The sequence below is a fragment of the Antechinus flavipes genome, chromosome 4 (assembly GCF_016432865.1).
Source record: "Antechinus flavipes isolate AdamAnt ecotype Samford, QLD, Australia chromosome 4, AdamAnt_v2, whole genome shotgun sequence".
NCBI lineage: Eukaryota > Metazoa > Chordata > Mammalia > Dasyuromorphia > Dasyuridae > Antechinus > Antechinus flavipes.
In genome coordinates this window covers 262,339,101-262,354,535 of record NC_067401.1, presented here as the reverse complement: position 1 = coordinate 262,354,535, position 15,435 = coordinate 262,339,101, and the positions used below count along the sequence as shown (strand labels likewise).

General features: G+C 32.2%; 1 protein-coding gene across 2 annotated transcripts in view; it reads left to right on the top strand.

Annotated features, from left to right (window-relative positions):
• The window catches only part of MAP3K7 (mitogen-activated protein kinase kinase kinase 7), a 77,598-nt gene that overhangs the window by 20,961 nt on the left and 41,202 nt on the right, over window positions 1-15,435 (top strand). For both annotated transcript variants that reach the window (XM_051997405.1, XM_051997404.1), the window contains exons 2-6: window positions 5,564-5,674; window positions 6,482-6,547; window positions 8,037-8,082; window positions 9,082-9,220; window positions 14,825-14,949. In XM_051997405.1, coding sequence (XP_051853365.1) covers window positions 5,564-5,674; window positions 6,482-6,547; window positions 8,037-8,082; window positions 9,082-9,220; window positions 14,825-14,949 — 487 coding nt within the window. The remainder of the gene's footprint in view (window positions 1-5,563; window positions 5,675-6,481; window positions 6,548-8,036; window positions 8,083-9,081; window positions 9,221-14,824; window positions 14,950-15,435) is intronic.

The window sequence follows — 15,435 nt, the reverse complement described above, 5'->3', positions numbered from 1 at the left end:
TTGTTGGAATAGTTTGTGAACTGAGCCAACCATTTTGGATAGCAATTTGGAACTATGCCCAAAGGGAATTGTACATATCCTTTGATCCAGCAATATTGCTGCTAGGTCTACATCCCAAAGATATCAAAGAAAAGTGAGGAGATGATATCCCCCCCCTTTTTTTTTTGGTACAAATATGTCTTTGTACTAGCAGATCTATTTGTACAAAAATATTTATAGCAGCTCTTTTTGTGGTGGCTAAAAATTGGAAATCAAAGGAATGCCTATCAAATGGGAATGGTTAAACAAACTGGGGTAGGTGATTGTAATGGGATATTAAAAATGACAAGTAGGCTATCATCAGAAAAACCTGGAAAAACTGGTAGGAACTTTGCATCAGCAAAGTGAAGTGAACAGAACCAAGAGAACAATGAACACAGTAATTGCAATATTGTATGATGAACTGCAAATGATTGAGCTATTCTTAGCCCCAGAATTATCTAAGACAATTCCATAGAAATAATTATACAGACTGAACTGGAATGATTTACCATTTTTTTCTCCAGGGGATTAAGGCAAACCGGTTAAGTGATTTGTCCAGGGTCACAGTTAGTGTCTGAAGCTGCATAGAACTCAGGTTTGCCTGCGTTTTTCACTTTTTCTCTTTCATTCTTTTTATTTTATTTGACTCTTGTACAAAATACAATGTTTTACATGATTGCACCTATATAATCTTTATTTGCATGCTATCTCAGGGGAAGGAGGGAGAAAATTTGGAACTCAAAGCTTATTATAAATGTTTTTAAATTTTTTTAACTTGTAAATAGGAAAAAAAATAGATATATTTTAAAATATCTCATTTATCTCCTTCCTTTCATGCATATTGCCATAGTTGGAATCATATTGTCCATAAATAGGGAAGAAGGTAAACACTCCTTTATACTCTGGGTACTCTGTCTTGTTCATACCACATCTGAAATTTTGAATTTAATTCTTCCTAACTTATTTTAAGATGAACTTTGAAGAACAACATCTAGAGCAAGCCATCCATGGTAGAGGAAATAAGGGTGCTTATTTAGTCTATTAACAAAAGACATGAGAGCTGTCTTCAAGTCTTTGAAGGACTGTATAGGGAAAGGGTATTAAATTTGTTCTTAGCTCCTGATGGAAGAATTAGGAGCAATGCATGGAATTGAGAAATTGAGATTTAGGATTGATTTAAAGAAAAACTTTCTGACACAATTATTGCCTTCTCTCTTTAGAGGACTTGGGCCAGGCCTAGATGACTGCTTCTCTATTTTGATGTAGAGTAAGAGTTTGTAAATGGAGTCCCCATATAGTTTTCAGAGTGTCCATAAAATTACATTTATTTTCACTAACCTTTTACTGAAATTTAGCATTTCCTTCAATTATGTATTTTTAAAAAATGTTTTGAGAAGAGTTCCACTGATTTCATCACAGTGGCAAAGTATATGACACAGAAATTGTCATCAAATATTGTTTGTACCCTTTCCAACTTATATTTTGTGATGCACTTTTTCAGAGTCATCCCTCATGAAATATAATAATAGCCTCCTATTTTTCCCGTTCCAATCCATGCTCACAACCCACTATATTTAACATTGTAAAGCTCCATTATGATTGTCATTCCTTTGTTTAAAACCTTCAGTAACACTCCATGAGATAGTGAGATGGCACAATGAATGTAGAGCTGGGTTTGAAGTTAGACCTGAGTTCAAATCTAGCCTAATACACTTGCTAGCTCTATGACCTTGAGCAACTCATTTAACTTTTGTTTAACTCAATTTTCTCATTTGTAAAATGGGAAAAAGGATAGGATTTATTTCCCAGTGTTATTCTGAGGATCAAATCAGATAGTATTTATAAAGCATTTAGCCTAGGGCCTGTTACATAGTAGGTTTTATATAATTGCAAGATATTGTTACCTTAGAGGATAAAGTACAAACTCCTTAGTCTCACAACTATTATATGGCTCCAACATATTTTTTTAGTCTTTTCTGCCTTTACTCCCATTTTGAAACTCTTGTTCTAGCCAGACTGCTGTCTTATCTACTTGTTCTCTTCTGAAGAAAATTTATGTGCAGTTCGTTCTCTTCCCAGACTTTCCTTTAGATTGTTTTCAAAATTTTATCCTTTCTAGGAAGCCTAATCCAACCTAATTTAATCTCATTTTTCCTTTAATCCATTTATTATTCCTACCAATTATATTAAAATTAATAACTTAGATTTAAATTAGTGATTTTGTTTCTCACAAGTGTTCTATGATGTATCATTATCCATATTTTTTGAAATAAAGGCAAAAACTCAGAAAATTGTAATGACTAGTCTAAGTTCATATAGTTAAGTTTTAAAGCTTAGAGTAAGGGTCCTTTCTACAGTACTCTAGCCACCTCCTTTTGTCATTTATTGTCTTATACTGTTAGTTAACTTTCATGCCTTTATATCTTACCTCCCAAATTGGCTATAACTTAAGATTCTTAAAGAGGAAAAGACTGTTTAATAAAGATAGTCCCTAATTTAAATGAAGTAGGATGAAAATTGTATTAATGGTTTCTCGGTTATTTTTCATTTAAAAAAAAACTTCACTTATTTGTCCACTAGATGGCACAGGAGCATCAGTAAGGAGAAATGATGACTATATATTTTGTGCTATTCATTAGATACTAGAGACTGCTAATTGTCTCTGAGTGAGCAGATTTAGTCAATTAGAAATGAAGTTTAAGCTTTTCTAATCCTTGTTAAATTAACTGATTGATTAAAAATGCAAATTGATATGTTTGGTTTTTTTTTTTTTAAGTCACTTTAATTCTTTGTCTTTATCTGGGCTAACCTGCACTTAGTGGTGACAGTAAATGTCAATTGATTGATGTTTATCATGAACTGATAAGGACAGGTAAATAAAGGCTATTTTAGAGTCAGGAAGCCCTGGGAGCACGTCCTCAAGCTTCTGAGACATGCTACTTAATTTCTTTTTGTCTATCTCTAAGATCATAAATTAAAGATGAGTTACTAGTTTGCCTTCTTGGAGGGAATTTCTATATCACAGACTTGGACCAAAAACAGCCATATATTGAGAAGTATGATATTAGAAAAGATATATTACTGTAAGACATCAGTAAATTCTTAAAAAAAAAAAAATGATACCAGAAGTTCCAGAAAACATAATATATATGTAGGAGTCTTTTGGCAAAGGGAAAAAAGATGCCTTAATCTGTGATGTGAAAGTAAAAGAAAGATTTGGAGGATGGGTTAAAGAAAAAAGGCCTGCCAGGAATGTTCAGAGATCTGAGCAATTTTCAGAAATAAGTCTCTGGTAGTAACACAATAGCCTCTCCCAGTTCCATTTGTCTTCCTATGAGGAATAGAAAGCCTAAAGTAGACTTTCCCTTCTGACTTTTTTCCACATATACCCATGATCATTTAAAGGACTGAACTAGGTTAACTTCAGAGCCACCTATAGTGATTTCAAAGGTTTTCCCTAATATACTCTCTCTTCGAAATTCATAAGTCTTTCTTTAACTGAGATAGTCTTTCATTATCTTACTTATCTTGGTTAATCCTTATTGACTGAACTATAGCTCAGTTTTTTAACATAAAAAGCCAATGCTAGTTCCTTTACATATTTTATGAGAAAACCAGGATTAGAGAGTAAAAGGCAACCTGTATAACATGAAAAGAGAGAGAAAATAAGTAAGAAGAATATCAAAGATTAATAAACTCATATTTTCACAGATTCAGATCTGTCTGATCAGTTTAGCAAATACTTATGAAGCTTTTGCCTAATGCAAAGTATTATGCAGATACAGAAATGACTCTATACATTGACAGCTCATCAGGGAAACTGCCATCAACTCATGCAAATACAATTTTGTATTTAAAAAGTGATTTTGTTTTTGTAAGCCAACTTTATTATAAAGGAGAAATTTTTGTCTTTTCAATTCTAATTCTTCATTTTCTTTCAGAAATGTCATTCATAGAGCATCAGTTCACTTACCATGCTAGAGGGCCTTTTCCCCAGTTCATTTTATACTTTTTGGTTACCAATGGAATATTCTAGCTGTCCATCTGTTCTCCCACTTCACAATGACTATCCCACCTCCTTTTCTGATTATACATTTTCCTGATGTTTTCCTTTATGTTACTTCATCATTAGAAATATGTTCTCCTCAACTTCAGAAGCTTTAGTGTTCCAAGATTTGAAACTGTCACATTATTGGAAGAACATTTGTGTGTTTTTGTGTCAGGAAGCAAATTAGGGCTGTTAAAAGCACTGTCCACTTTCCCAGATGAAATCCACTATACCTTTTTTCTGCTTTTCAGTTCTTGGCTCAGCCCATTTTATGTCTTCAGTGTCTTCCCTAAATATATGTACTAACTTATGTACTGTACTTAACTTATGTTGAATGTTAGGTACTATGAATAAAACTCATTTCATCCAATCAGTTTTTCCTCTGTGGATTGTTAAGCTAGAACCTTAGGCAATTATGGATTCATTGAAGAGATAGAATTAACTCAGCACTAAATCTACACAGATAAAAAGACCTGACCATCTATGTAGAGTTTCTCATTCATTAGATATAATATTCCTTTTTCATAGGCCTCCATTGAAGTTAATAATCAAAGGCCTTTTAAACATTCCTGGAGCATTTGTCAAGAAACTGTGATCTAAACATGTTCATGAAAAATTTCTTATTGAAACTTTTATAATTTGCTTTGTTTTGTCTAACCACGTGATTTTTTTGTTATCAGCAAACTATAAATATTCATTGGCTATTTTTCCCTTTTTGATATACCTATAAATGATACCTCTTTGCTTTCAAGACTGGGTTACTGTTAGCAAGAAGTCCCTGTTGGAGTCTATTGTAGAAGGAGATTGCCTTTAAATATTTAAAGGGCTGTTATATGGAAGGAGCAATAGACTTCATCTCTTGATACAGAGGACAAGGCCCAGTGCTTTTATATACATAGTAATTACAGGGAAGCAAATTTCAGTTCACTATATGGAAAAATTTTGTAGTTTTTCTCAATCTCCTCAATGAAATGACCAATTAAAAAACTAGGGAAAGTCCCTTTTACTATAAATGTTCAAAAATAGAGCTATTAACTGTCAAGGATATTATAAAAGAGATTTTTTTCATCAAGAGGAAGATTGAGCCATATAACCACTCAGATCCTTCCAATTCTAATAATTGAACATTTTGTTAAAAAAACTTAATTTTTAAAATTAGCTATTTTGAGCATTTAGTATTTTTCTTATTGATTATATTTACCAACAAAATGTTTCCTTTTCAATTTTTCCCCTCTCAATATCATTTCTCAGTCTTGTCCAATCTAGTTTCTCTTAACCATTTTCTCATTCTTAAGTGTAAGGTTCTTGAATACAGACTACATCTCCATTTGATTCTATGCCTATTCATCTTTTTTTTTTTTTAAGTTGGCTTCAGGCCTATACATTCAAATGCAAATTATCTCTAAATCATTTTTCAACCACTGACTTCATATTGACATAGATAAATATTTTGAATCTTGCTTTGTACCTGATTATAACATTTTTGAATCATAGGTTGTTGGAAGAGGAGCGTTTGGAGTAGTATGCAAAGCTAAGTGGAGAGCAAAAGATGTGGCCATTAAACAAATAGAAAGTGAATCTGAGAGAAAAGCCTTTATTGTAGAAGTAAGTGACCCAGTTTGTTGTGTCTTGAAAATATAATCTACTTATTATAGTTCTTTATCATATGGGTGGTGACTACTTTAATTGTATCAATAAATGGTTATTTTACATATTTATTTGTTTATTTGTTTGTTTATCTATCTATCCATCTTTATTTATTTTTGCGAGGAATTCCTTTGGCTATTTGAACATCAGAGCACTACCTGGTTAAAATGTCGGAAATCACATTATAGATGATTTTCCTTATTTATCTTCTTGAATATAACAGATTAACCACATTGCCCAAACTATTTAGCTATCTCAAGATTAATGGTATTGCTTTGTTATTTAAGCAGTTAGAAGTTACTATTTTTCCCATTTATCTTAATGAACTGAGAAATGTTAATGTTTTCATAAATTACTAGTAATTTTAAAATACTTTAAATTCAAAGTATATTCTTTGGAGAGTGAAAATTTTAAATTTCTCAGTTCAGAGAGAAAATAATATTGAACTCTAATCTTATTGAGTCATGAAGGAATCCCTAGAATTCAGTAACTATGAAAAGATATTACATGTATGAAATTTGTTTTTGCTTTCTAAATGAGTTTGTAGGCAGTTTCATATGTTGTTACCATATTGAAAGAGAGAGGTAGTTGTATAGTAGATTTTATATTTATCACTTTTTTAAACTTAATAATGGATAATTGACTTCTGCCTTTGAAAGTATCAGTATTTTGATAGCTTATTGTAGTTTGTACTTTATTTAAGCTATAACTTTAAACTGTATTAAAGATTAATACTTTTTTAAAGGGTTACTTAATTTGTTCCAGCTTCGGCAGTTATCACGTGTAAACCATCCAAATATTGTGAAGTTATATGGAGCCTGTTTAAATCCAGTAAGTTTATAACTTTCTAAGTAGATATGTTATCTGTAAACAGTGATATACAAGTTATGTTGGGGTTTGAAGTTTACAAAGCTATTTTAATTTAATCTCTATCTTCCTAATGCATATGCTTGTTAGAAATTTTCTCATTATTTTTTTAATAGATTTTTTGATGTCTTTTATTTTTGTATCACTGCCATTTCTGATGATTTCTTCTTCCATTTCTCTCTATCCCCCAGCATCAAATACTTTTATAACAATAAGAAACAACCAACTGATAACTTTTATCATTTCTGACTATGTTTACAACATTCTGCCTTGGTTTCCTACTTCTCTCCCAAAAAAGGGAATTGATTTTATTATATTTCCCTTACAACCAACATTGATCCTTATGGTTGCATTTTTTTCCCCTAAATATTGTAATATTTGATAGTTTGTGCTTAAAAATTAAATCATTTCCAACTAATATTTGGAAAAATGTAGATCCTATGTTGACAAGTTAGAAACTGAATCTGTATACAAATGTGTATATATATGTACTTGATATATATATATGTCAACTTGAATTTGAAATACACTTGTTATTTTCAAACTTTAAAACAAATCAATAGTTTACTTAAAACAATTTCATTCTGTAAGGCAGATTTCACCTTGTCCTTTCGTTAGCCATGAATGTGGTAAACATCTGTCATCTCTCTCCTATAAAATTAGAACTTTTTTTTCCCTACTACCTTAAGAATTTTTCATCATTGGATTTTCTTTGATTTTGTCCTTAAATTAGGTCATACTTTTTTAGCTTACTGTTTCTTCAGGCTTATTCATTCTACTTGCCCTCATCCGGACCAATAAGGTAACTTCTTAAGGGCAGACAGTGTTTAGTTTTTGGTATCCTCAGCATGTAGAATAATTCCTGGAATCTAGCACTTAAAAATGATTTTTGCATTGAGTTGAATTTTCCATTTAAAAATAATGTTTAAAATTTATATAAAAATAATATATAATAATATTTTTAAATTTATTTAAAAATAAATTTAAATAACATTTGAAATTATTTAAAAATAAATAATTTGTTTCTGTTTTTCTTCACCATTTTAAATTAACTTTAGAGTAATTTCAACCACCACATATTTATTAAGCCCCTCCTGTGTACCAAAATATTGTAAATGCAAAGACAAACAACCACATGATACCTGTTCAAATTGAGCTTATATTCTTTTCAGAAGTTAGCTATTCCTAAAGTTCTCTATGTGGACCCAGTACAATTCAGGTGATTCTGATTGTGGCTTTCCCTTTTGTGTTGTGATGTTTTTGATAATCTCAGAGACCTGGGTTTAAACTTTTAATTCTGCCATAAACTAACAAAGACTTTAGGTAAGTTAATTAAGCCATTCTATATACTTGTTTCTTTATCTTTTAGATGGGTTAGAATAAATATATATGTCTCTTAAATATGTAACTTTTTCTATGTTTCTATCCTAATATATATATTTTTCCTCTTTAGGTATGCCTTGTAATGGAGTATGCTGAAGGAGGCTCTTTATACAATGGTGAGTATCATTAAAGCAAGAAATTCATTCTTTAAGCAATAAGTTCCTATACAAAATGAGAAAAAATATTTTTATTTATGGTTCTAAATTATTTACATAAAAAGTACTTTGACTGCTATTCAATACTATTATCATCAGGATATTAAAGGTGGTAATTTCTAAAAACAATAGGATTTTTTCATTTTAAAAGATACAAGTAAAACCTAAGTATTATATAAAAAAGAAAAAGTGATAATGAAATCTAATCAACAAATTTGCCAGTTTTTTTCCCCTTTGGTTAGGATTCCTCATAATTTGGAAAGCACATTTTATTATTTTGAGAACATGGGGAAAAAAGCAAAACTCTTAGTTTTTTAACTATTTCAGGATGTTCAGCTTTATGGTTCAGCCTTTTATTTGTCCCTTTTGTGCCCTCTTAAATTTGGACCTTTTCATTTCACATCTGTACTTGTCTTAACAATAACGGTGGTATGAATTTTTCTGCCTTTTTTTTTTTTTAAAGAAACTGGAAATCAAGCTATTGCACAGAATGTTCTGATCATAAGAACTCTTGCTCTGTTAGTTTTTGCTTCTCTTTTGTCCTAAAATTTGAGGGTCAAATATATTTGTCTCCCGGTTTTTTTTTTAATCTCTATAAAATATTGGTGTGTTTTTGTTGTATATCTATGTATAATAAATGTATAGAAAGGGAATATGGTAATTTCATAATTACATTTAAAGGAATTGCATTTAATATGAGTATTTATATATAAATTATCTGTTTAAAATGAGAAATTTTAAAATATTCCTTTTTAATGAGAGGAGAAAATAAAAGAGTATTCATAAGGGAATTTGGGAAGAATAAGCTGACCTTGAGATGCCCTGGTGGTGGTAATGGTAGTAGCAACAGCAGCAGTGATTAACTCCATATACATGATAATGTACAATGAAGTTATTTTTTAGTTTTTGCCTTTTTTTCTTTTTCTTTTTTCTTTTCTTTTCTTTTTTTTTTTTTCTTAGTGCTACATGGTGCCGAGCCCTTGCCATATTATACTGCTGCCCACGCAATGAGCTGGTGTTTACAGTGTTCCCAAGGAGTGGCTTATCTTCACAGTATGCAACCAAAAGCACTAATTCACAGGGACTTGAAACCACCCAAGTAGGTTCCCATTTTGTGATCTTTTATAAGAAGGTTGATTATAATATAAGCTTTTGTTTTAAAATGTCATTTATAATGACCTTTTTATCAGCAATATAATATAGTGGGTACAACAGAATTGTATTAAGAACCCATTCTGAAATTATAGAGAGCAAGTCGCTGGAGCTCAATTTCCTAAAACACAAAGTGGATAGTAATGTTTGTATCATCTGTCTAACAAAGTTATTGGGAGAAAGTTGTAACTTTCTTTCTCCTTCCCTCCATCCCCACCCTCCAATTTGTCCTAAGCCTGTGGTTAGGACAGGGTTGACAGAGCCTTGACAGAGGAAATTCCCTTTTCCTAAAGCACATTCTGATCCTGTGACCACTCTACTCAATAAACTCCCATGATTCTTATTATCTCTAGGATCATATATACACTTACTTTTTTGGCATATGAGGTTCTTTACCGTGTTTCCCCAATAATAAACTATTTTTTTGGACAGAAAAACACCAGAGGGCTTATTTTAATGAACATTGACAGTAATTTTAATAAACAGGTAAATGTGAACAAAAAAAAGTACTTATTCAATAATGATCATATCATCTTCTTTAACAACATCGTCATAAGTGTCTATACCCTGAATTCCGTCCTAGTTGTCTTGCGCCTCTATTTCCTTCAGAAGAAGTGGACCCAATCTGTCATGTCCAGCAATATAGCTCTCTTTAAATGAACATGTCTTGTCCAGGTAACCTGCTCGTAATGCCTTGGCGACACAGCTGTCAGTAATTTTATCCCATGACTTCTTCACCCAAGTCACAACTTCTTGCAGACAGGGCTTCATAAAGTTTCCACGCTGATTTCTTTCCATTCTATTTTCAATGTAGTCATTGACTTCCATGCGCAAATGGTCCTTGAATGGCTTGTTTATTGCAATATCAAGGGTCTGGAGATAGGCAGTCATTCCTCCAGGAATCATTACTTGATCTATTCTTCTCTCTGCAAGGAAGTTCTTCATTTCTTTAGCGCGGTGAGTGCTGGCTGAGTTCTTCTTTTATCCTCCATCATGCCCCTTTTATCCTCCATCATGCCCCCTCACTCCCGCTTACATACCGGGTTTTAATGTTGTCCTGCCTCAGCTCTCCTCCGCAGCACTGCTCTCAATGGCGCCAGCAAGCAAATCACTGGGGAAGAATAGGATGATGCGCTCACTGCTGCAGCTTTGATTGGATGCAGCTCGGAGCGCAGCGTGCATTTCACCTGGGGTGAGGAGGTGGGGGGGGACGGGATGGTGCATACAGAAGGTACCATAATGTAGCATGTAGTGCAGGGGATTACCTTCACTACAGTAGCAATCTCAATAGGGCTTATTTTGGGGGGAGGGCTTATTTTAGAGGAATCTTACACAGTAAGGGGAGGGCTTATTTTCGGGAAAACACGGTATTATCTGGCCCCTTACAATGTTTCTAGTCTTCTTGTACATTGTTTACCATATACCCTGTTACTAGTATGTATATTGCTCTCCTACTACACTCTTAATTCTTGTTTCTGTACCTTTGGACTGGCTGTCTTCATATCTGGAATGGTTCTCTCTCATTACCTCTGCCTCTTAGAATCAGTGGCTTCCTTCAAGACCTGCCCAAGTTTCACCTTCTTGAAGCCTTTCCAGATAATCTGTTCCCAACTCCTTCTCTCTCTTACTCCAATCCCACAAAGATGCTAGTGTACTCCTTCCCAAAATCACTTTGGATTCATTTGGTATATATTATGTATATATTCTTCTCTTCTCATAATATCTTTCTCAATGGAATGTAAGCATCTTGAAGGCAAAGGCTTTGATTCTTGTATTTGTGTCCCTAATGCTGGCAGCTAAATGGTGCAGTGGATACAGTACTGGGCCTGGAGTCAGGAAGACCTGAATTCAAGTCCAACCTCAGATACTTACTGGTCTATGACCCTGGACAAGTCACTTAACCCTGTTTGCCTTAGTTTCTTATCTATAAAATAAGCTGGAGAAGAAAATGACAAACTGCTCCACAGTGCTTCTCAAGAAAACCTCAAATGAGGTCACAAAGAATCAGACATAATTGAAACAAATGATGAATAATAGCTTAACGCGTAGTGCTTGACACAAAATGAACACTTGATAAATTTTTATTGTTCAATTGATACCAGTACAGTTCAGAACCTGGTCTGCAACTCAAGACTTTTTAAATAAACCTTATTGTAATGTTAATGTCAGCTGTTATGATCATAATTGTTATATATTCCATTAGCCTGCAAAAATAGTAAACTCTAGCCTCACTGGATCTAATTTTATGTCTAGAAGACATTGTATTAGCTTTTAGATTTACTTCATTTAAAGGAATAGATTCAATTCCTAGTAGATGTAGGTAAGAATTATACTGTATTTTAATTTACACCTTGGAAATTAGTGAAAGACTTCAGAATTTTAAGTATGTTATTTCAGAAGTATTATGTCTTAAGAGATTTTTGATTTTTTTGGTGGCATGGGAATCTTCATTAAGCTTATTTTTCTTTGAATTTATCTTCCTTTATAATTTTTATAGCCTTGCCAGTATAGTCCCACACAGGTCAAGTATTCAATGGCATTTTTCTGTAAGATAAGGGCATTTGGAGATGTCACAAGTATGTGCTGACTTTGCTTAGGTTTTTTTTTTTTTTAGTCACATATTTTAAGTATTAAAATATTCTTCCTAAGTTTTCCTAATTGTTATTCTCTTGACTAAAGATTCTTCTTCTATTTAGCGTCTTCTTGAATAGTTACCTTGGCAGGGGAATAATTCTTTTTGCTAAGCTGCCTCCTTCTACTCAGGCCTAGAATGAATTCTCTTTCTTCTTGTTCACAAAAGCCTGTGGAAGAATGGGGCCTTCCATCTGTATGCCCTAGGTGACTTGAATTCAACCACCTGTTTCACCACTTTGCCCCATAACATGAGTTCTCCAACCACTCTTCAAATTAGAATGTCATACATAGATGGACTTTTGGAGAATTGAGCATTCAGGAGCTTTTCTTTAAATGTCCTAGCTCCAAAGCATGTATGGTACCATGTATTGGTTTCTTCTCTCAGTTCTGGGTTGTAGTGGTGGTGGTGTTATTATTGCACAAATATTATTGTGTATTTGACTAGATTCAGTCTTTCCTATTGATAAGACCTCGAAAATGAGAAAGAATAGTTTGCATAGAAGGAAGAGGTAGATAAATGATGCCATTGACCATCTTCCCTCAGCTTTCCTTTTAGTTTATTATCTCCTTTATTTGCTAGAATTATTAAATAACAATATTATTGTTGTTGTTGTTTCTAGCTCTTCATATAATCAATATAAGGACTTTTTGGTCTATGTACATATTCATTTAAGGACCCACATCATACTAGTCACGGGGATATAACACAAAAACAGCCCTTGTCCTCAGAAAATGTTTTTTGGGGAAGATGGAACAGCATAAACAACAAAAAATGATTGGATTTAAGTAATTTGAGATGGGAAGTAAACATTAAAAACACAGAATTGGAATATGATTCATGAAGTGACCTTTGAGTTGAACCTTCCAGAAATCTAGGGGTTTCATGGGGAAGAATTGAAGGGGGACAGATTTATTCCTGGCAGCAGAGCTAGATTGCTCCTTAATAGTTATGTTACCTTAGGCAAGTCATTTTACTTTTCAGCTTAGCTATATAATGAGCTAAATATACATTCATGTACACTGAGAAGTCAGCTATACATGTTCACATGCAAATGAATTTTGTGTGTACTTTTCTCATTTATAAAATGAGGCAGACTAGATCATTAGTGTCAATTTAACATAGAAATAGATCTCTGTGGGCCTCATTGACTTACTTATGCACAAATTAATATTATCAGTATTTTATTGTATTTTTATTTATTTTGTTAAACATTTTCCAGTTTTATTTTCATCTGTTTAGGGCCATATACAGGAGTATTGGGGTCCCATGTGTGGCCCTGCCCCAATTATGATGCATCTAGACTAGATTATCTCTTCAAACCATTCCACATTCTAGCTCTTCAATTGCATATCTTTGTCTTGTGAGCAGCTATTGTTAATATGTTTCTACCCATTCCTTTATCATATCTTCGGGTGTGTGTCTTGACTTTAATGCAAATTTTCATAGATCTTTCTAAATGTATCCCAGTATAATAGTCTTTTCACTTCATGAATTCTTGTCTAACTGCTCATAATAAAAGTCTTGTTTGTCGATCTTATAAAAACCATGTTTTAATGTGTTTCAACTTTACTTTTGAATTAAGGTACATTATTTCATTTGACAGATTAATTAAAATTGGAAGTGTCCTGATATATTCTTGTTAAAGTTTAAACTGCTGTACAATTTTTTACTACTGATACATTTTTCTTTTAATTGGCAGCATTATCAGAAAATTGTTTCTAGGTAAGGAAATGTTGTTTGATAGTAAATAGTTCTGGCAGTGTAACAGATATGAAGCCTAGGGTGTAATGGTGAGAAAGTTACTCAGTTGACATTTCATTTGATCTTTTTCACTGTAGTTTGTTTAGAGGCTTTTTTCTTTCTATCCTCTTTTTGTAAAATGGGAATGTTTTTTGTGGTCATTTTAACTTTGACATGTGATTAATTTATTCAAAAGGAGATTCCTTTTACTAATTCTAAGTAAATCAAATAATTGCTTCTTTCCTTTGATGTATAGGAATTAGATAGAAAATATCACTGGCTTTTTGCATGGTAGAAAGCTGTTCAGATTTAATCTGTGGGCTCAACTTTTCATAAGGAATAATTAGTTCCATAGATATTTTACTTTGATTTCATGGATATCAAGTTTTTGCCTCCTTGGTTACTGTTACATTAATTTACATTGAAACATACTTAAAATTTGGGAAAAACTTAAGTGGTTATAAGAAAAATAGTGTAAAAATTTTCATGTTATTTGAATAAAGAGGTATTGTATCTCAGATGTAGAGTATCATCCATGTTTGTCAAATCCTTTGGCTAATAATGATGTAAAGGTGATTTATTTTATAAATACACAGTTTACTTCTAGTCTATAATTGCATGTAAAAAGAAGCACTTGTATTTGAATGTTTTTATTGTTTTAAAATACTTAAATTTTCATTAGTGTCATAATTCATAAGAATAACTAAAAAATAGGTGAATGTCATATTTTTTCTAATTTTTTACTATACTCAGTCTTTCCTGTTAATGAGACCTCGAAAATAAGAAAGAATAGCTTGCATAGAAAGAAGAGGTAGATAACTGATGCCATTGACCATCTTCCCTCAGCTTTCCTTTTACTTTATTACTTCCTTTATTTGATAGAACTTTTAAAACAATTTTTTTTTTCACTAGATAGATACACATGGTGACAAAGGTGCAACAAAGAGAATGGTTTACAGGAATTGTGGGTCTGGGAATTCTACTGATAGAGATAATATGGAAATAAGTTAATTTTTGTTCCTCTTGTATTGTCTTTTAATCAAGTTCCAATAACATATAGAATAAAATTGATTAATTACAAAACTTTTAGAAGTTGAATAGTATGGATTTTTGTTATACCAAAGACATTTATTTAGAATCACATTACTGGTCTTACAATAGTTGTTGTTTTAATAGCTTGCTGCTGGTTGCTGGGGGAACAGTTCTAAAAATCTGTGATTTTGGTACTGCCTGCGACATTCAAACACACATGACCAACAACAAGGGTAGTGCTGCTTGGATGGCACCTGAAGTTTTTGAAGGTAAAAATGACTCTAGTTTGTGATGACCTAATTCTTATGTTATATAAAAGACAATTGTTGCTTTTTAAGGTCATAAGTCATTTATGTGTTCTTGACAATAAAGTATCTATAATTCTCAAATTTAAATACCATCTTTAGATTTTAATTTGCCAAAAACAAAATTTGTATAATTTATATTTTCTCCATACATTCAAATGTATACCTAATAAATTGATATTAGTTCTAAAAATTTAAGTGAGTGTGCTTTAGAAAAAAAATTCAGAGTAGTTGGACAGAAGTATATTTTTAAAAACTACAAATGACAATATTGAACTGAGTTCAAAGACATGCTTATATTGCCTTTAATTTTCTATTACATTTCCATTTGCTATAGATTCCTGACCATAATGACCAGTTTTATGTATTTCAGACATTTCATAAATCCAAACTGTATTTCTGTTGTATAGATAGTACTATTTTAAATGAAATAAATTGCTATGAAGACTT